This window comes from Pseudoliparis swirei, chromosome 11 (genome assembly GCF_029220125.1).
Source record: "Pseudoliparis swirei isolate HS2019 ecotype Mariana Trench chromosome 11, NWPU_hadal_v1, whole genome shotgun sequence".
Taxonomy (NCBI): Eukaryota; Metazoa; Chordata; class Actinopteri; order Perciformes; family Liparidae; genus Pseudoliparis; species Pseudoliparis swirei.
The window spans coordinates 24848325-24869714 of NC_079398.1; the positions used below are offsets into that span (position 1 = coordinate 24848325).

General features: G+C 42.4%; 2 protein-coding genes and 1 long non-coding RNA gene across 4 annotated transcripts; 1 reads left to right on the top strand and 2 right to left on the bottom strand.

The window, feature by feature from the left end:
* Nucleotides 1-8155: 8155 nt before the first annotated feature.
* Nucleotides 8156-12063, bottom strand: gjd2b (gap junction protein delta 2b). Its single transcript, XM_056426185.1, has 2 exons — nucleotides 10906-12063; nucleotides 8156-10188 (listed from the first exon to the last, which is right to left on the bottom strand). The coding sequence occupies exons 1-2, from the start codon at nucleotides 10974-10976 to the stop codon at nucleotides 9345-9347; spliced, it is 915 nt and encodes a 304-aa protein (XP_056282160.1). The 5' UTR covers nucleotides 10977-12063; the 3' UTR covers nucleotides 8156-9344.
* A 588-nt stretch (nucleotides 12064-12651) lies between these two features.
* Nucleotides 12652-15747, bottom strand: LOC130201297 (actin, alpha skeletal muscle-like). Of its 2 annotated transcripts, none has more exons than XM_056426183.1 (7): nucleotides 15662-15747; nucleotides 15046-15184; nucleotides 14499-14823; nucleotides 14261-14422; nucleotides 13792-13983; nucleotides 13020-13201; nucleotides 12652-12942 (listed from the first exon to the last, which is right to left on the bottom strand). In XM_056426183.1, exons 2-7 carry the CDS (start codon nucleotides 15172-15174, stop codon nucleotides 12799-12801), a joined length of 1134 nt encoding a protein of 377 aa, XP_056282158.1. In that variant the 5' UTR covers nucleotides 15175-15184; nucleotides 15662-15747; the 3' UTR covers nucleotides 12652-12798. The 2 variants fall into 2 exon arrangements, with proteins under 2 accessions (XP_056282158.1, XP_056282159.1); XM_056426184.1 differs by lacking the exon at nucleotides 15662-15747 and adding an exon at nucleotides 15505-15622.
* A 104-nt stretch (nucleotides 15748-15851) lies between these two features.
* Nucleotides 15852-21150, top strand: LOC130201299 (uncharacterized). Its single transcript, XR_008833164.1, has 2 exons — nucleotides 15852-18051; nucleotides 20438-21150. It is a non-coding gene; the product is annotated as an uncharacterized LOC130201299 (long non-coding RNA).
* Nucleotides 21151-21390: the final 240 nt, after the last annotated feature.

A 21390-nucleotide genomic window follows, 5' to 3' on the forward strand; every position in this document is an offset into this window, starting at 1 on the left:
TTTCTACATACAGGACTGTCTCAGAAAATTAGAATATTGTGATAAAGTTCTTTATTTTCTGTAATGCAATTAAAAAAATATTAAATATTAAAAGAATAAAAGGCTTGCAATATTTCAGTTGATTTGTAATGAATCCAGAATGCATGACATTTTGTTTTTTAATTGCATTACAGAAAGAAAAGAACTAATAATTCAATCTATTCATTTGAAACACTGAGGAGGGAGTAGCTCAGCGTGTGTGCTTAGAGACTTGTGTGTGTTTTTTTGAGTATGTGTGTCCTATTATAGGTCATCTTGGGCAAATGCTGCATCTCGATACACTAGTGGAGTATTGTTGGTCGGTAGCCAACACTTGGGGTTGTTGCTCGCATCTGCATCAAATTGTCAAGATGCAGAAAGCTCGAGTTTCATGGCAAACAGATGGACATGGGATGAAAACTCAATAAGGCCCATATTATGGGATACATGTGGTGTTATGTTGCTGTATGTTTGTTCTGAGATGAGAGAGATGGGTTGTTCCCAAAACATGTTATAGAAAAGAAGGCTCTGAGAATGAAAGCTCTACAGATTAGCCACTGCATTGTCTTGTGATACCTTCAGGAACTGGAGAAGAGGAAGAAGATTGTTTTCTAAACAGTAGAGTAACTGGATGGGAACATTTGATTAAATCCTTTTGGAAAATGCATTCATGTCAACAAACAAACACAAACATCTTAATTAAGCAACAATAGAAAACTCTCCAAGTTCAATTCAGTTTATTTGTATAGCCCAATTTCACAAATTACAAATTCCCCTCAGAGGGCTTTACAATCGAAATGTATACATGAACATCCCTGACCTTTAACCTCACATGGATCAGGAAAAGCTCCCAAATAACCCTTCAGGGGAAAAGGAGGAAGAACCCTTCAGGAGAGCAACAGAGGAGATCCCTCTCCGGATCCTCTCCAGGATGGACAGAGGTCATAGATGTAATGAGACCAGAAGGACTAGTTTAGGACAGTTGACAGTTTAAAATTCAAGTGACAGATTTAAGTATGAATAGTTCATAGTAGGCATATGAGTGTATGAATAGTTCATAGTAGGCATATTAACGTGAGCAAAAATGAAGACCGAGCAGCAGAGAGATCGATGATGATCTTAGTCCTTAAGGAATGGATGTGTGAGCCAATGTGACCAAAGCATGAGGAATAGAGTAAAGAAGTGTTTTAGTACTGCTCTGCTATTTCACATGTATCCAGTGTAATCTGACCTGTAACTTTATTTACATACCAATTCAAATGAAGATTTAAGAAAAGATCATTTGTCTACATTAAAATGAAATGTGTTTAGCTGTACAGATGTGCTGTACAGATATTACTGTTATCACCATTTATTGTTCAATTTCTAACTTCCTTCCGCAATTGTATTTCTAATAAATAACTTCCAACCCTACCCTAGCGTGTTTTTTTTCTCAAATGTACGCAAATCAATATGAACAAAGAACAAAAACGAAACGGTGAGTGCTGATCTCAAACGGTCTGGTACCTTTCTTTCTTGAAACAAGGTAAACCTCAGTAAACGACAGCTAAACGTGATGAATGAGGCTCAGAAAGCGGCATCACGTCAAAGTGATGAAGCGTGACGGGCATCACGTCAAAATGGAAGCGGGGGTAGGCGAAGGAAGAGGAGCAGGTACACACTAAGGAGGAGGCCGCAACACACAGAGAAAGCGACAGGGAGGGAGGAATTGTAGAAGGGAACGTGTTGGAGAAGAAGGGTGGGTTGTTGTGGGAAGGATGGCCAAAACAGAGTTGCGGGAAGGATATTAAAAAAAGCAGAAGCACTGTAGGCGGAGTTCATCAGAAGCTTGTCAACAAAAGCGACCCGTGAGAGCACTGTGCAGGTTCATCATCCGAGTCGAGGTAAACCAAGTGTGAGAAGAGGATGATGAATGGTCCAAACTTCCCGAGGGATTAGGAACTGAGGCCACATCCCTTCGGGGGATTAAGACTGAGGGCTGAATTCACCATCAAAGAGGCAATATTCACCATCAAAGAGGCAATATTTCTTTGTTTCTTTGTTTGCGTTTCACTCCCCGTCTCCGGGTTTTTAAACCATTTTGTTTTAATACTCATTGTTTATAGCAACATCTTCATAGCTCAGCATGCTACGAGGTTAAAATCACGGTCTTCCTTTTGATGTACATCTGATCCTTTACCGTCTCTCAGTCACAAATCTCTCAAGAAGAGTAATATCTTGCATCCATGGCTGCCTTTTGCCTCTGGGATACGTTCTTGCACAACCGGATCTGCGTTCCTCCCTCTGTGTGTTCGCTAGTGGGGCTGTAGATTAAATTAGAGCTCCTTCCATCTTCTGAGCGCCAGCTCCTGGCTGCTGTCTCACTCCACTTTGGTTCAAGTGGTGTGGCGGTGAGCAGCTCCGTGTCAAGTGTCCAATTATAACTTGACAGACTCTGACTTTTATTGGTTGTGTAATGGTGCAGAACCTAAACATTTTATTTGATAGATCGATGATTGGTCCTATTTGTCATAGTACAGAAGCTATTGGGGATGGAGAGGAAGAAGGCACATGAGCATGAGCATCGGCAGTTAGAGGTGCCTTCCCTTCTGCCCGATCCGATGTAAGGGTCCTGGGAGAGGGATGTCGTAGATGTTAAAGCCCTCTGAGGCAAATTTTTATTTGTGATTTTGGGCAATATAAAATAAATTGAATCTAATTGAACTGAACAAGCAGCAGTTGCCAGAATGGAAATGAAAGATTTGACGAGCAGGAAAGTGTTTCGGGTTTGTTTTGCTGCGGCTTGGCACTGCCTGCTTTGCATTAATGACAAAATACTTTGCCAGAGAAAGTTGTTGCACTATTGCAAAACAGTGTTTCATTCAGAGGGGTTTGGCCTCCAAAAGCTATACAGCCTCCTCACAGCAAAATGCTGAATATCGAGAAAATAATGTGTACAATGCAAATCGGGAATGTTATCAGGTCTCTTTCTCAAAGTTCTAACTAATTCTAGCTCCGTCTGACCTGGCTAAAAAGAGGATGACTGTGTACGTTTTTAGGTTGGTGTGCATTGTGTCCTCGCCCAGGTGCTGGCTGTCCCACTGCGAACCTCTGGTTGACAAATCTGTGTATAATCCCCTAATGTTCCTAATCCTGGGGTCACATTAAAAAAATGGATGAGAAATTAATCTGCTGTCAAGTCTGTCAGGTATATTGTGTCAGTGCCAGTGCTTCTTTTCAACCAAATCCTTTCCTGTGAGCCAATAGGGCCTAACCACCAACCAAACCCGCCACCCAAATCCCTCTGTGCAGACTCTGTGAAATGTTCTCTGTCCTTTTGTGCTGTGAATATTTTATTAAAATGGAGAAGTGACAAAAACAAAACACCGAAAGCACAGATCACACAAAAAGAAGTTGTGCGTTCTTCTTCCCTGATGTTCTCAGTGGTGAGGAGACAGAAACTGAATACAGAGAAACTTTACAGCCAGAACAGAGGCGATGCTTTTTCTCCCCTGGCAGACAAAAAGTTAGAAGTGTGGTCACATTGTAGAAATGCATTAAAGCTTCCACCTCCACATGGAGGCCAACATCAAGTACGTTTTGTTTCAATGGCTGCCATGTCTGTCATATCTGCCTCTGCCATGCTATGCCGTGCATATGTGCTGCAGTAACCAGGCGAATTGCATTGCTTCTGGTTGAGTGGATTAAAAAGACCCACATTCACTGTTTTTCTCACCCTTTCATGTATTAATCTGCGCAAAAAGGCAGAATTATAGAAGCGCTCCCCCGGAGCCAGCCTTCTCGTCTCAGATTGGCAAAAGAGGACAAATTGTGAGGACAAGCTTGTTTTGTGGCCGAGGGATTCCAGGATTCATTCTCAGGTGAAAGTTCTGCTTTCATCTGTCACATTTTGTTAAAAGGCAACACTGAGGAGAGGCTGCTGTAAGAGCAACAATGTGTTGGCATTTTTATTTCTTTTAAATAATAGTATTGTAGTTTCTAGTAAATATTAAATATTAAGAAAATAAGACAAATAACCATGAGTTTGTGTGTGTTTGGTGTGAAAAAACATAAAAGTTAAATAGTAAACAAATACAGAGACAGACACAAGATAACGTAAAGCGTTTAAATTATTCTGAGCCCTTTTAGGATTAATTTGCCTGTATTTTGGAATGTGTTCACCTGTCCTCATCTCACACCTGACCCCTGGGGAGTTGTCAGCGTGATGTAAGGCGGCTGCCATGATTGTTAATAAAAGTGTCAGCACTCCAGCTCCATCACTCACCTCTGCCAGTCCCTCAAATAAAAACACACTCTGGTCTCAACATATACAGGATATCATATCTGCAATTCCAAATCACAATTTCTTTCTTTCAATGTCCTTCTCAATAGGAAACAACCAAAAAACTAAAATATCTGCGTATTAAACACCAACGATTCCTCAAGTCTCCCCTGACTGTTTCCAACAGATTCGGGACTAAACTATTCTGTGGCTAAACAAATGATGACAATGCTGCTGTAGATCCATGTAATGTGTAAAGAAAACATCTAAATGGTTAATGTACAAGTAGAAAACATATTTCACAAATACACATGATTTTCTCTGTCTAAAACACTTTCTTTTTTATGTAAGAGATTATTACAGTAAATGGTTTTTTTGTATTTATTTTATTATCCTCCCTTACAAGCAAGAACATTTTACAGTCCAAGCAACACAATGCCTGTTGGATGAACTGCCTTTGGGGGGAAAGTGTGAATGTTACATAACAAATGTGTATGAACGCCACACACAACTTGATTTCTGAAATGTTCAGTCGCTTCCGCATCTTTGAACCTTTTAAATCACGATATATGTCCTTATGATGAAGACACTGCTAAAGTTCCTTTTTTTTCTACGCAAATAAACAGATAATTAAGTCACACAGGGTTAATATTAATCTGAATTGTTGGGTTTTTTCTCTGGACCAGCCGGCCTACTGACGTAAGAATATTTTATTACATTATACTCAAACTGTAGACCTTGCTTTTTAGTGTTTACGTGTTAGTACTGAATATTTATCTGCATTGTGTTTAATTATGGAAAGTGGAGTTAAATTTGAAATAAAAATTATCTTTTTTTTTTACAAAGACACAGACTACTAAAAATGAGTGGGTGCATCATATTGTAACTTTAATAATACTTGTTTAAATCCTGACTTATGGTGCAGTGTAACGCTGAGGTGGCCCACATAGCATAGAGCAGGAGTTTCTTTGTCATCTAATTGTTGTCCACCCCCACAGTCCTCAAACAGAAGACCTCTACTTCAGTATTAGGGTGCCTCTTTGTCGATGACTCATATTAAGGGAGGAGATACGTCTCTACCAAGCTCTGCCTTCACCCTTAGCACCTGCAATCACATGAAATTGGAGGTGTTCCTGCAGTGTTTTGCCTTGTAGTCTTAAAATAGCTCGTGTGCAGCCTTGATGTGTTCTTCTGCACTTGTCAGGACGGGTAAGGCCAGTAGATGAATGCATCGGCCTTGAGAGGACTTTATCTGTACATAGTAGCACAGAGCATTTGCATCATCTTAAATGTGTGAATCTGAACCACGTGAAGTGACGTGCACATGTTACATACCGTCCACGACGTGGCCTTTAATGTGACATAAAAACATGCAGACGCACAGGTACGGTGTCATCTCTGCTGAGTCCTGCAACACTCACGTGATATACATGCATGACAGCATGCATCATTTCATTGGAACATACCTCAATAATTTTGACATTTTGCCGGAGTTTAAATATTGTATATGGGAAAATAAAATGACTAAAGCATCAAATACTACAACAGTAGCATGGAGACTTTGCGCAGTACAGTACATTCATTGGTAATGATTGATTTATCATTTTTCTTTTAATTCTATGATGCTGTCAGGTATGAACCCGAGTGTTTTAAAGGTTTTGTCATAGGACATTTAAGGACAAACCCAGATGCCTAAAACACATACAGATGAGTAGCAGACGAAGACACAGGCATGCACTGCATTGCATCAGACGGAAGTTGACAAACGGTTCTTCTTTTTTCTATATTTCTATTTTTTTAAATTCATGTCTTAGGAAGAATTCTCGTGTCCCTGCTGAGTTGGGTGGATGTGCCGGTGCTGCTGGTCTTCAATTGCTGTGCAGAGTCATCCATGCAGAGGAAGAGACCAGCCCTCCCCGGATCACCTGCAACGATCAACTTCATGCATCACATCTTATTTCTGCTTCTTTATTCCATTCTCACCATCTCTCTCCTAGTGTATGCATATTCTGTGAAACTTTCTCTGTTTTCATGACTCAATCTTTTGTTTTTGTACACGACCTTTCCGTCTCTGCAGGCTGCTTTCTTACATCTTTTGTCAAATGAGAGAAGAGCGTCCGAGCAGAGCAGCACCCTCCGTGTTCATAATCATAATCCGTTTGTTTATTATTCCTGCAGAGTACAAAGAAGTGCCAAACTAAGTTCATAGTAAGAAACTAAGAATATATGGTTCATCATAAAGGCTAAGGGTAGTCTTGGATGTGATGCATATGAGACTACAGATTCCCTCAGACCACTCTGTTATGGAACACCAGCATCGGTTCGTCTTATGGAAGCCGCATCCGTATTGCAACACAGTGCAGAGTGCAGAGCTCCTACAAGGTGTGTCCTGCAGTGGGGAGTTCTTACAGGCAGTGGGTGTGGCTACCATCTCCACTGCACCAAGGCAAAACTTCCATTGGATATATACTGTACATAATATATATATATATATATATATATATAATATGTGATGGAATAAAGGCGACACAAGATGAAGTAGCAGACACAAAGTACTACTCTCACACATTGCTGGTGTACATGAATCCCACTTTTATTTTCCACAGAAAAAAAAATGATGTTTTTTCTTTCTAGGTTTGTCTTGATTACATTGAAACCGTTATGAAAACCTGTACTTGCACGGACAGATTTTCTATTGCCCATTAAGTTGAATAAAAAGTATCAATTTGTGCTATTTTTGAGTTGTAATCAAGCGTTGATTAGGAGAAACATTTTACTTCTTGTATATATATATAAAAGACTCAGCATTTCATTTCTTCAGTCGATTTGCAAAAATAAAACGGAGAAACTGTATATCTTAATTTTTTTTTTGCTCTTCATTTAACAAACACATTTAAAGCAAATAAAAAAATTGGTGACATTTAGCTTCAATCCGAAGCAGGAATCATTTCAAGATGATTATACTGTATATATTATATATTTATATGTATACATATATCATATTGTATGCTGCAATGTGCTGGCGCGATTACACAAAAGCAAGAAAAAACACTTCCCAAATAAAAGCAGTGGGTAACTTTGGTGTATTCATAAATTAAGGAAGTCACAGACGTTAGCGTGTCACAGCAGATTCACCAGATACTATTTTTGCAAGTCAGCTATAAAAAGCAATGGAGATGGTTACATATGTTAAGGTCAGTGGTGGAACACAGGCAACAACAAAACATGGATTCTGATGATGTACTTTTAACGAGGTCGAACCATTGTCTGTAAGTTTTATATCTATGCAAATATAAGTCTGGATGATAGATCTGTCATTTAACCATAGTGCCATTCAATTAGGTTGAAGTGCCAAAAACAAAATTGGAAAGAAAATGTATTCCAGGCACACATCAGGTCAATGCTTCCATTTTGGATGAGGGTCAGGCCCTCAAGTGTTCACTTCCAGGTGCAATTTTTGCATTACTCTCTTTCAAGTACAGCAAGTATTTGAGGGAAGTAATAACATTCTTCTTGTAGTCTCCATGACATCTTACAGAGTATAAACGTTACTAAAAGAAGTTGCATCAGTGCAATAATAAATAAGTAAAACAAAGTAACCCGCTTGCCATGAAGTCACTGAGACAGCAAGTCGAAGAAAATCTGCCCACTCTTGAAGTCAACACAGTGCAGAGTGCAGAGCTCCTACAAGGTGTGTCCTGCAGTGGGGAGTTCTTACAGGCAGTGGGTGTGGCTACCATCTCCACTGCACCAAGGCAAAACTTCCATTGGATATATACTGTATAATATATATATATATATATATATGTATATAATGTGTGATGGGTCAGGCGACACAAGATAGAGTAGCAGACACAAAGTACTGCACCTCACACATTGCTGGTGTACATGAATCCCACTTTTATTTTCCACAGAAAAAAATGATGTTTTTTTTTCTTTCTGGTTTGTCTTGATTACATTGAAACCGTTATGAAAACCTGTAGCACCGGAGCAGATTTCTATTGCCCATTCGTTGATAAAAATATCAATTTGTGCTATTTTTCAGTTGTAATCAGCGTTGATTAGGGAGAAACATTTACTTCTTGTATATATATAAAAAAGACTAGCATTTCATTTCTTTTTCCAGTCATTTGCAAAATAAAACGGAGAACTGTATATCTTAATTTTTTTTTTTTGCTCTTCATTTAAATCACAACAAACACATTTAAAGCAAATAAAAAAATTGGGCGGCATTTAGCACAATCCAAGCAGGGAATCAGCTTTCAAGATGATTATTATATATTTATATATTTATATGTATACATATATCATATTTATGTACAAGTATGGCACTTGATTACACAAAAGCAAGAAAAACACTTCCCAAATAAAAGCAGTGGGCGCTTTGGTGTGTCATAAATTAAGGAAGTCACAGACGTTAGCGTGTGCAGCAGATTCACCAGATACTATTTTGCAAGTCAGCTATAAAGCAATGGAATGGTTACATATGTTAAGGTCAGTGGTGGAACACAGGCAACAACAAAACATGGATTACGATGATGTATTTTAACGAGGTCGAACCATTGTCTGTAAGGATTTTTATATCTATGCAAATATAAATCTGGATGATAGATCTGTCATTTAACCACTGTGCATGATGCCATTCAATTAGGTTGATGCCAAAAACAGGTGGAAAGAAAATGTGTTCAAAACACCGCCAGGTCAGTAGCACATTTTGGATAAGGTCAGGCCCTCAAGTGTTCACTTCTTAGTGCAATTTTTTGCATTTACTCTCTTTCAAGTACAGCAGAACAAGCCCACAAAGAGTAAATGTGTGAACACTTTAACATGGTCTCCAACAAGCATCTTACAGAGTATAAACGTTACTAAAAAGTTGCATCAGTGCAATAATAAATAAGTAAACAAACGTGTAACCCACGCTTGCCATGAAGTCCTTAAAAGACCAACAAATCAAAGAAATCTGCCCACTCTTAAAGTCATGACACGAATCAGGCGTGCGGAGCTGTTCGTCCATCCAGACCATCCTGCTGTTCTCTACATGTCGTCGCTGCTTCTTTCCCATGTGTTACACATAAGCAGAGTCACTGGACTGAGTGCGCCCGAAATTAGGCACACTCATCCTCGGCAAGTCCTTATTTCTGATTTCATAAATGGACTTCCGCCGAGCCTGCACACCTCGCACGGCCGTTTTGATTTTCCTCCAGCCCAGATGATTGAGTTCCGCCAGGTTCAACGCCACGCAGAACCCGCTGACCGCGAACATGAAGACCAGGAACACAGTCTTCTCCGTGGGTCTGGACACGTAGCACTCGACGTCTTTAATGCAGGGGTAGCGGTCACATTCGTACACCGACGGGACGTTGAATCCATACAAGAAGTACTGACCCACCAAAAATCCGATTTCCAGCGCGTTTCTGAACACCACTTGGATGATGTAAAACCTGGAGATGCCCTCTTGTCGCCTCATTTTGGACTTTGTAGTTCTCATTGCCGAAGTAGGGATCTCTTTGACTTCTAAGCGGTCCGGCTCGGCTTCTTTGGTGGAGTTGTCTGTGTTCTGAAGTACTCCATTGATAATGGTGTTCTTTATCTTTTTGCTCTCGTCTCGCTTCAGTGAATCGTGATCCTTATCTAGTGTCAGATAGACTGTTGAGTAGCGCCGCTCCTTCTGCTTGGCCGACTGATGCACCGAGTACGTGATAAAACAAAGACTCGGAGTGCACACCATGATGATTTGAAAAACCCAATATCTAATGTGTGAAATGGGAAATGCCTTGTCGTAGCATGCCTGGTTGCAACCCGGTTGTAAGGTGTTACAAACAAACATGGTCTGCTCGTCATCATAGACAGTCTCTCCAACTATTGCTACGATTAGAATCCGGAAGATGACCACCACTGTTAGTAGGATCCTAAAAAGCAAGCAAACAAACAAACAATGTGAAAATAAGTGTTAGTATATGTGTGTTCACTGATACAGATGTGGTTCCGTTGTGCGCAGCCTCGATGGCCGGAGCGCTCACAGTCCAATTCGGGTGTGTTTGGTTTGGGGAGCTGTCCAGTGCTGAAGCCGGACGCTCCTGGTGTGTGTTTTTATGTGTTTTTGTTAATATGCGTGTGTGTGTGTGTGTTTGGTGTGCATTTTCTGATTTGATGGCTGAAATGAAATGACATGTAAGCAATTGCCATCGCTTTGATTGTACCTGTGTGAGCTTTGTTAACCGAGAGAGGCGCAACGCCGACTCTCTCTCGATCTCTGTCTGCCACCCGTGAGTGCACAACCACCACTCCAACTCACCAATACCAAACATCACAGGGATAAGTGGATGGATGAACACATTAAATGGCGTGGATTTCTGTTTGGTTTAGGCTGTTTCCGACACCATCCCATCTTCTGAAAGGACAGCCGTCAAGTGGTTTACTTAGCTGTCTCGTTTAGAAGGAGGAAAAAAGGGAAATCTGTGAAACTAGAGAGAGAAAAATCCACAACACAACGAAGAACTGGGCACCATGCTAGAGAAGATCCTTGAAGCACAACACAGAAACGGGGGACTGGGAACCATGCTAAAGACGATCCTGGAGGCTGCTGCGATTCTTCGGTGGCTCTTGGTTTCTGTTGATCATCTTACCTTCCTATCATAGTAGAGTGCTGCTGGACAGCAGCCTCCAGGAGCCTCTCTAGTATAGTCCATTCCCCCATTTCTGTGCATCCGGAGAAAACTAGAGCACAACGGCACTCTGTTCAAATCCTTCCAAAAAACGCGTTATTTCCCGTCCTGCCTCTCTCTGCCTCTCGCTGTCTTCAGTCTCCAGAGCGTCCAATGTTTTGCTCAAAAAGGCATCCGTTACAGATGCTGCTGCTGCTGCGGCCGGCCCCGTTTCTCCCCGTCGCTCTGCGCGCTATCTGGTTGGTTATGGGCTGAGCGCAAAGCGCCAGTAAGCGTCCTGCTGTGTGTGCCGAGCGCTCCCACGACGTTGCCACACTTTTCCTTGTCATGGGAGTCTGACGGGCTGATTACTATAAGCCCTCCTATTTTCGATCTTCAGGTCAGGTTGATGGGCTGCGCGCTGCGCCTGGATGGAGGGAGGTTGGATTTAATGTCTTGCCAGCGTTAATCCGCCTTTAAGTAGTCTTCCCCCTCCCATGCGTCACGGACGCGCAGACAGGTCGGTGGAGCGCAGCCAGGAGCACCAGGACTTCTGATTTTCAATATTTCAGTTGGAGCTACATATCGTTCACAACTCAGTGGATTCTGTTGTGTCCACAGTGTTGAGCTATCGCCTTTTCCACTTTATACTTCAGGATGTCTCCGTCTGAGAATTAAACCCGCAACCCGAGCTGTATTGTTTCCACACATACACTGAGCTACAGATCATGGGCACTAAAACAATATCCATCCTTTGTGCGACAGGGCTGCTGGGTGCACCGTGTTCTGGGCGCTGGGGTCAAGGTGACTTCCACATAACTTTTGACCTGCATGACGGGCACAGTGTCTTAAGAATTTCAGTGCCCAGTCTGACCCTGTGTCATTCTGTGTATCTGACAATAAAAGACTTGACTTGAAAAGAAGTGGCTCCATGACGATGCCATATGCAGCATATTGCAGGATTTTAAGAAAACTACTTTGGTTATTTGCTTATTTTCGATATGGACTATTTGACTTATCAATGGACCCAATATGCCTTGCACAGAGGTGTCCCTCCCCAGGGGGCAGAAGCCTGCGCGGCTGCTGGTGGTTGTTTTTATCTGAGTTGCTAATCGCTTTACAGGGCAGCCTGCCCCCCCCCCCCTCCTCTCTCTCGCTCTCTCTCTGTGTGTTTGTGTCTGTGTGGAGGTTTAAAAATAGAAGCAAAATCTGTGACCCCGCCCTATAGCTCTCTAAGATTTGATCAATGTAGACCGTTGCATCGCGTGAGCACTAATATTTGACTATTGAGTGAATTGATGCTGAACATTGTTTGTCTCTTTAAACTAAATATATTTTCACTGCATGTAGCATAACCTATTGTTTCACATAACCGTGTATTCTTCATATAGAGACATCGAAACGTGTCCAGTATAGGTTTACAGCTCTAGTGAGAGGACTTTGTCGTGTCTGGGAAATGAAGGATTTGCGATCACGTGACCGCCGTGTTTTTACTCAATGAAACTTTGTGCGGTTAATTTCTCCTGAGGTGGCTTATCCTCCCCGCTCACTGTAATCCTTTCTAATTTAAATCTTTAATAACCTTTACTGATCCATCACGTGACGGAAGGACAGAGGCTCGCTGCTTTCGAGAGACAGGGAGGGACATTTTCATAGATTCTAAACCACATCCCGAAAAAAAACCTTGTTTATGATTTCATATTTTTTTAAATCATCATTTAAGATGCGTCCCCTGCAAGACCCGGTTCTCGTTTATTTATAAACCTGTACATATCCACATATAAATGGCACTTGAGTGTAAACAAAAAAATTGATGACAACGCCCGAATTTCAGCTTTGGATCCGTTAATTGGTTGTTGGCACACAGTCTGGCGCCTAGAAGCACTTCCTGTGGACGATGGAGGGTCCCGCCTCGTCATATTCTTGCTTGCTGATCCACATCTGCTGGAAGGTGGACAGAGAGGCGAGGATGGAACCGCCGATCCACACCGAGTACTTCCTCTCAGGGGGGGCGATGATCTAAAACACAAACACATTGTGACTCTCAGGATCTGCTCAGTGACGTCACCTTCACGTCCACTGAACCGGCCGCTCACCTTGATCTTCATGGTGCTGGGGGCGAGAGCCGTGATCTCCTTCTGCATGCGGTCAGCCACACCGGGGTACATGGTCGTGCCGCCGGACAGGACGTTGTTCGCGTACAGGTCCTTCCGGATGTCGATGTCACACTTCATGATGCTGTTGTAGGCGGTTTCGTGAATGCCCGCAGATTCCATGCCTGTGCAAACAGAGCGGACAGGTGAGTGGCGTGTCACCCCCTGCTGCGCACAACACTATCCACACCGGCGTCCGCGGTCGGAACCGGTGTTGAAATGGACAGCTCCGGACACAGCCGCGCGCTCTGTGGCGCGTGCACGTGAACAATCAGCCCATGCGTTAGATTCCTGATGTCTATCTATCAGCCATGAAGTGGTGAAGCCAAGGTGGACAAACTGTGACCACCAGGGTGATTATATTTAGCCAGCCAATCACTCATGAGCAACACGTCTATTTTTGGAGGGGAAAAACAGTTCAACTGGTGTCAATTCCAATTTAAGAAGATATTACAGTAGCCTTACACTTTAAAGTCAACACCGTTTCACATCATCCTTCTTTTTTAAAATGTATGATAAGATAATTTAATTACGATCTAGAATGCAAGTTGATTTGTGTCCTAAAAGTAGTGAAAATATAATGTATTTGTTTCTTTAAAAAAAGATTCTTTTACACTTTAGGCTAACTTAAATGTCAATTAATAATGCAAATCAAATCCTTATGACACATGTAAAGCCAGCTGTGATTGGGTCAGTGTCGCGCGCCCTTACGCACCAATAAACGAGGGCTGGAAGAGAGTCTCCGGGCAGCGGAAACGCTCGTTGCCGATGGTGATGACCTGACCGTCGGGCAACTCGTAGCACTTCTCCAGGGAGGACGAGGAGGCGGCGGTGGCCATCTCATTCTCAAAGTCCAGAGCCACGTAGCACAACTTTTCTTTGATGTCACGCACGATCTCGCGCTCAGCTGGAGGGGGTCAGATGTGTTTCAAGTCAGTAAAATGTGCATCACCAACAGATATGGGAGGACTGGTTCACGAGAAAAGTGTCACCTGCTTTGCAATTGCTCAAACACTTTCTTTAAATGAACATTTTACAAAGTTCATTATTTCCATTTGACCAACAGGTAAATGATTGGGACATCAAACATGAAACGTGTTTTTCTTCTCTGAATATTTCAGGTCATGGGGTGTAAATATATTACCGAGTTAATTGAAGAGTGTGAGTGAGACGTTTATACTCACCGGTTGTGACAAAGGAGTATCCACGCTCCGTCAGGATCTTCATGAGGTAATCTGTGAGGTCCCGACCGGCCAAATCCAAACGCATAATGGCGTGAGGAAGCGCGTAACCCTCATACACGGGCACGTTATGGGTCACACCGTCTCCGGAGTCCAGCACAATACCTGATAATGCATGTGTGAACATTTATTTATGTGTATTAACTTACTAAACAACATTGCGTTCACGCCCTGTGCATACCTGTGGTACGTCCAGAGGCGTACAGGGACAGGACGGCCTGGATAGCCACGTACATTGCGGGTACATTGAACGTCTCGAACATGATTTGGGTCATCTTCTCTCTGTTGGCCTTTGGGTTGAGCGGGGCCTCTGTCAGAAGGGTGGGGTGCTCCTCTGGGGCCACGCGCAGCTCGTTGTAGAAGGTGTGGTGCCAGATCTTCTCCATGTCGTCCCAGTTGGTGATGATGCCGTGCTCGATGGGGTACTTCAGGGTCAGGATGCCCCTTTTGCTCTGTGCCTCGTCGCCGACGTAGGAATCCTTCTGGCCCATGCCCACCATGACACCCTGATAACAAGATGGATCATGAACACGTCTTCCATCACAGGGATCATAACTACCACTATACGCAGAATTAAGCTGTTTTCCGAATAGGAACGTCCAGTTTTCCTCAGTTAGCGCAGGGGGACCCGGCACGTGCACTTTTAACGCCATCGATTGTTTGATGTAAACAACTGAAAGTGATACTCATGTTGAACGTGTGTGGACTATAGGCATGGTGTACTTTACCTGGTGACGGGGGCGACCGACGATGGAGGGGAAGACAGCGCGAGGCGCGTCATCACCGGCGAACCCAGCCTTCACCAGGCCGGAGCCGTTGTCACACACCAGGGCAGTAGTCTCTTCTTCCTCACACATGATGTCAGCTCTGAAACACACACGGCGGTGCGCGTGCACACCCACAGAGTGGCACTGTTAGATCCCGTAATAAAATCACCTGTTTGTTTGGGATATGTTTCACGTTTTCTTTTTCTTTTTCAGGCACAGCGAACACAGAACATGCCGACCAAAAAGAGAACGAACTGTTTCTAGTTGTGGCTGTTGCTGATGTTAATATGATATACTCTTAAAGTGCATGGCATTGGGTCAGTATTCGGATTTTCTCGAGTTGTGACATCTTACATTTTGTTTTCGTATTTCACAACAACTTTAATCCACAATCCGCAAGAACAAGATGATGAACTATACCTGCTGGTGTTGTGCGATTATCCTTTTTAGTAATATGTTGAGATTTGGTTAAGCAAGGTGGACGTCACGGCCATAGGTGTTAACATGTATCGATCCTGTAGTGATAAATCCACTGGTTGGTTACGTCCAGTGCTCCGGTCAGCCACGCAGTACTCACCAGATCAGCACAAGGCGCCGGATCTTGAGTGTGTAAATCAGGGGTCCCGAACTGTCACTGCGGACCAATTTATACCCAGACAAGAGTCCATATTTGGTAGCCCATTGCAGCATTGACAACAGCCACTCCATGAAGGGAACTCCAGCGCGCAGATATCTGTGCAGGGCAGCATGAGCACCGACAGACCTCCCTTTGATCTCTTCTCTGCCAATAAAGCACGATAATATGACTTTAAAACACACCCTAGAAGGCCTACTCTATATGATAAGCGATACTATGACACACATTGTCTTATTTATGGATAATATTCATAAAATATCAGGGTTTAAAAAAAGGCAAACTGAGTAAAACATCCAATTGAAGGACACACCCATCAGTAGAATCAATAGATTTTAGACAAACTGACTCTGGAAAGTATCCTAACATAAATAAGTTTAGACTGTCAGCAAATGGCCCTCCATATGGAGAGCCTGTGCCACAGAGTGCAGCAGCTGTTTGACTCTATTAGAAGCTCCAAACTCCACATTTCAGATATGTGCTGCAAAGAGGCTAAAGCACGTTAGCCTAGCACTCAATGCTTTAATCCTCGAGCACACATGTTCATGAACAAAAGCATTGTGCTGGAGTCATACGAAAATAAATTATATTAAAATATTTTGCCGATACATTCATATATATAATTTGCATTAAATCCATAACTTTCCATAATTCAAATGAGCTGGTTGGACATTATTGATGTGGTGGCCATGTAATATGCTTTGTCTGCATATGGAACATTTAGTTTAGTCATGCTTTCCTATTCACCATTTGCATTTTTTTTATTGACCTTTTAAAGCAAAATCTTAGTGCAAACCATGAAGATTGATCAATGTCCTCAGCACAAAACACAAACAGCAGCACACAATATTCTGTCAGGAAGAAGATCTAACGGGAATAAATACTTTGGCTTGGGTATAATATCAAAGGTTACCGCAGTGCATCACATTTGTTCTCCTTGGCATATTTCTCTTCCTCTGTCTGAACACATGGTACCTCAAACACCTGCCGCTGGTCTGGTCATTACCTTTTTGTCTATAATAAAAGTCAAAGCAATGACTTGATGCATGTTAGAAACCTTTACAGATAAATCAAAAGCAAGGCAGATACCTTTTTGTGTACGACATCAAAACAATGACGACAAAGGAACACCTCTTGTTGTGACACGTGCCATATTTCTTTCTTTATTTCTGCACTGAGGAAAGAACAAGACATAGGAAATGACATTGCCGGTTTACTTAAAGCAGACATGGAGCGAGCTCTGAAGGCTGTGAAATAACGTCGGCTAAGAGCAGTCGATGGTCTCACCACCAGGAGGACGAGACAAAAGGGCACAGCGAGCCATGAATCATATGCTGCTGTCACCCGACCCCGAGCCATGACCCCTCGCTGTGTGACTCTTTGTTTTGGTCTTGTGTAATGAATGGATCTGCTTTAAGCATCCTTTTGCCCCAGTATTCAAATAATGATCATATTGTATGACCAGAGCTTAGTTAATTACATCCATGGAGATCAGACCTTAAGATCCAGAGGGACAGGTGGTCTTTCAACATTCGTTTGTCCTTGTACCAAAATATGAACAATTGTTGTAAAATGATATTTCAGTGTTTGCCGCTATCTTTTTCCATGGTGCGTTCGGGCGCTGTCACTGAGGGCAAATGCTCAGGATTTAGGTGCTGTTCAATTTAAAAATATTTGTTGTGCTCATTCTCTGGGCAGCCACGGGTGTGAGCGTTTGGTGCCAGAGTCGGGATTAGACACAGAGACACTTGGAGGCTGCTCCAACAGTCCTGCAGTGTGACTTTCACTTCAGCCGCTGCGACTGAGGTTGAGTCACTGGGGCAAGACGATTCAAGATGATTCAAGACGATTCAAGATGATTCAACCCTTCAGGAGATCGGCCTCGTGAGACGATTATGACTAAACCGTCTAGAACTCAAAAACTATAGATTTTCTCTGGGAATTTCACATCATAAACGGAGTACAAGTCTCTTTTTTTTTTTTTTTTTAAACCCTGAGGGGAAGTTATTTGCCTGATGCTGGCAAGGTTTTGTACCTAAATCAATAATGTGCACATATGAGGGAATGTGCTGGGTTGGAGCATTTGAGCCGTTCATCAAAAGCTCGCTGAATAGAAAGGGTCTGAACGCACTTTGTTCTTTCCAACATGGCGTATCTGTGTTGAGCGTCAGGGGTCATTCAAAGGTCACAGCGAAAGAAGAAATGAAACATATTGCTCAGTGAAAATGGTGTCCTCCCTCTTCGGCCTGTGCCCTGAATACCGAGCGACAGGCTGCTGGCCTTAAAGCCGCAGGGCTCCGACTGCTGCTGTCAGTGAGACTGGAGACAGGAAGGTTTGTTTACCCCAAATGCACATTTTTAATTACGTTCTTCCTCCTGTGGATGAGAGAAGTGACGCTTTGCAAACTGACGTTTCCTACAGAAGCCATTAACAGTAGCCGCTCCGCTGTGTGGCATTTGTGCCGTTTGTGAATGTGAGGGTGAAATTACAGAGCGGGACGTGGCTACTTGAATAGGGAGGCCTCTCTTTCGCTCGCCCTCCCTCCCTCCCTCCCAAGTGTCCTTACAGCCAGTAGAAGCAGGCTTTTTTTTCCAGCTTCTCTCGCTCTCTCTCTCTCTTCTCCCCCCCCCCCCCCTCCTCCCTTGGGCACTGTCATCTTGGCTTCAAGGTCTCTCGCCCGCTGTATCCTCTGCTAAGATTGCCAAAAAAACTGAAATCTAAACTAAAATCGGGACATTTTTCCTTCTCTCCTCAGGAAGTTTGGAAGCAGAAGTGATGAAACAGAGATGTAACTAGGTCTGTGACACTCAGTGCAATACACTTTTGGGCATTGGCCACCTCGTATTTTTTCAGGAATTTGTCTCAGATTTGAACAAGTCAGGAGTGAAGGCTGGAAAATGAGGTTAAATAGCGCTTTGGATTGAAATTAAAAATATTCATGAATCAAATTTAAATATAAAGCTACCCAGAAGTAGGAAGGCTGCTCAGCAAGAGTATTCTGATAATTCTTCATAGAGGTCCCTAAGTACTGAATCCTGAGCTCTTTTAGTGGTAGCAGCACGTGTGCAGTGCCGGTCAAACCTGATAGGACAGAACTTTAGTTTAGGACCCAAACACCTGGCCTAGAAGGAGTCCAGCTAAACAGGCTTTTGCTTTCTAGTCTCGCATATATTCGAGCTTCCACTAGGAATATAATATTAGTAATTGGGACTTGTTGCTTTCTTCTCTTTTACGCACATTGCTCTCCAGACAATTCAAGGTGTCGTTTGGTTGCTTCTCTATTGCATTTCCTTTCAACTCCATCTGCTCCGCTGGCGTTTCACGGTTTGCTTTTTGACTCACAGCTTCAGACGTGTATCACAAGATAAAAGCAAAAAAAGGTGTCTCTAAAAAGGAGTTTTGATGCAGTGAACTTACCGTCACGTTGGCTGTGAACAGAGTAAAGTTAGCCTTCAAAATGTGTAAAAGATTCAAAAGTCATTTTAAATTCCAGTTGCTAATTCCACATGAAAATAGTTTTACCTATAACAAACATCTCAGCGGTGGAACGGTGTTCCGATGAGGAGGCGTTGGCGTGTTTATGGCTGTGTAAAAACGTGACTGTCATGAAACAATCAGATGGTTTTATTCTTCTGATTCACTGCTTTGTTCTCCATGACGCTGGCCTCTCTTTTCTCTTTTCATTCTCTCTCTCGTTGGCTTGTCCAGGAGGAGAAGAGGGGCACATTGTGAATGCTGTATGTACAAACAACAACTGGCAAAGTGTCTATTTATCATACCTTTTAATCTGCAAAACCCTCCAAATGTACATTTCTGTCTATAACTGAATCCTAAAAACGTGTCAAATGTTATTCTTTATTATATTTGTAGAAATGTATCACACACATTTGACAGCTAACAGAAGTAATGAAGTCAAGGTAAAATGTAAGATGTTTTAGCAGTTATGTAGAAGGACAAAGCATCAGAAAATGTGAACACTCATATACCTCAAAGCCATGCTTAACATCGCTCCTCTGAATACAATACACATTTTATTAGGCTAAAATGAATTATTCTCTTGACCTCGGGCACCATATAACACTTTGGTTTCCCTTGCTATTGCAAAATAATCTCAAAAAAGAAGAAAGATAAACGAGTCAATCAGAGCAGAAAATAAAACGTTTCATGACAGTTTTTTTTTTTTTAACGAGGATCAACCGTCCTGAACAACGTGACCTCTGACCTCCAAGCTCAACACGAGCTCAACTGAAGCGAACTGAACTGACCCCAACCGCAGCAAAGAAGCACATGGGGGACTTAAGGTCACTAAATTAGTATGTGCCAGATGAAAATGGTAATTTATCATGATATTCCTCCAAAATGTTTGCTCATCCACTAGCAGTGCCCGCCCCATTTGTCATGATAGCTCAGAGCACACTGAGTCACGAGTTGAAACTAACCTAAAAGAAATGGAATTAAACATAGCTCGATGTCCCTCTGAGACACTGCACGGTATAATAGCCCCGAGCTAACGGGAGATAACGGGACTTTAGGTCAAAGTTAAAGTTCCATGGCAGTTGATCTAACACAGACGAGAAGGATTGAGGAGGATGGAGGTCATGCACACAGGCAATACTATAAATAAGGAATCATTAATTCATTGAAAAAAAGGCAAAAACAAGATTTATTCAAATAATAATTAATGAGGATTTTAACAAACTCATTTTCTTTCTTGCCAGGAGTCCGATGAAGAGCTTGATACCGCTCTCATGTCTGCAGCTAACGCAGCAGCTGAGAGGGATAACTTAGCGTAGCTTTGAAAGCTACCAACACCTCTGAGTCTCTAACGAGCTTCGCCAGCAGAATCAAGGGATCGCTTCCATGTGTCCAAGTATGGAGTAAATCCGTCTCTTTGTCTTTCCAGGGCGAGAAGACATGTGGCTAACAGCTAGTAGCTAACGGATGTACGGCACTCACACCGAGGTGAGACGTGTGTGGCTTCATCCAGTCGTTGCAAACCCACAACCGAGTACATCTTTATCGTTTATAAAAAACAAAAAGTAATGTTATAGTATGCAACAAAATGTAACCCTAACCCTAACCCATCTGTTGGATGTTTAAACAGGCAAATGTTTGCTAACTAATTTGCCACTTTGACAACTTTATACGTTGATTATACAGGAATGTTGAGTTTACAACATCCACAAGGAGCAAACCAAAGAATAATACTGCCATAAGTTGTTGATGTACGCGATGGATTTTTTAAAAGTTTGGTATTGATTAATCAGGATTGTCTCGTGTGAATGTTGGACTTGTTTTTATGTTGATGTTCTGTTTTAATGTTGTTTCTATCTTTCATGCTTTTATCTTTTATTCTGTATTATTTTATTGTAAGGTGACCTTGGGTGACTTGAAAGGCGCCTCCAAATGAAATGTATTATTATTATTATTATTATGGATGCGAGTGTTTCAGTTTGTTTTGGGCTTGAGATGACGAAGCAAATTGTTTCAACACTCCCCGACTTGCATTGGACGCCGTGTTGGGATGAGCTCCAAACCAGCGACGCGTTAGAGAGGAACAGCAGGTCAACGACATCGAGGCAAAAGAGTATTCCATTCGTTAAATCTTTGGCTTTCTTTGATTCTCTATTTACCTTCAAAACTCTCAAACATGGATTTCCCACCAAATACT

Bases quoted from the DNA above. Each gene is read 5' to 3' on its own strand.
- LOC130201297 (XM_056426183.1), bottom strand. From the start codon at position 15,174: ATGTGTGAGGAAGAAGAGACTACTGCCCTGGTGTGTGACAACGGCTCC. The intron at 13,984-14,260 runs GTGAGTATAAAC...GACCCCCTCCAG, and splicing joins ATACTCCTTTGTCACAACCG to CTGAGCGCGAGATCGTGCGT. The intron at 12,943-13,019 runs GTGAGCGGCCGG...TTTGTGTTTTAG, and splicing joins CCAGCACCATGAAGATCAAG to ATCATCGCCCCCCCTGAGAG.
- gjd2b (XM_056426185.1), bottom strand. From the start codon at position 10,976: ATGGGGGAATGGACTATACTAGAGAGGCTCCTGGAGGCTGCTGTCCAG. The intron at 10,189-10,905 runs GTAAGATGATCA...CTTGCTTTTTAG, and splicing joins CACTCTACTATGATAGGAAG to GATCCTACTAACAGTGGTGG.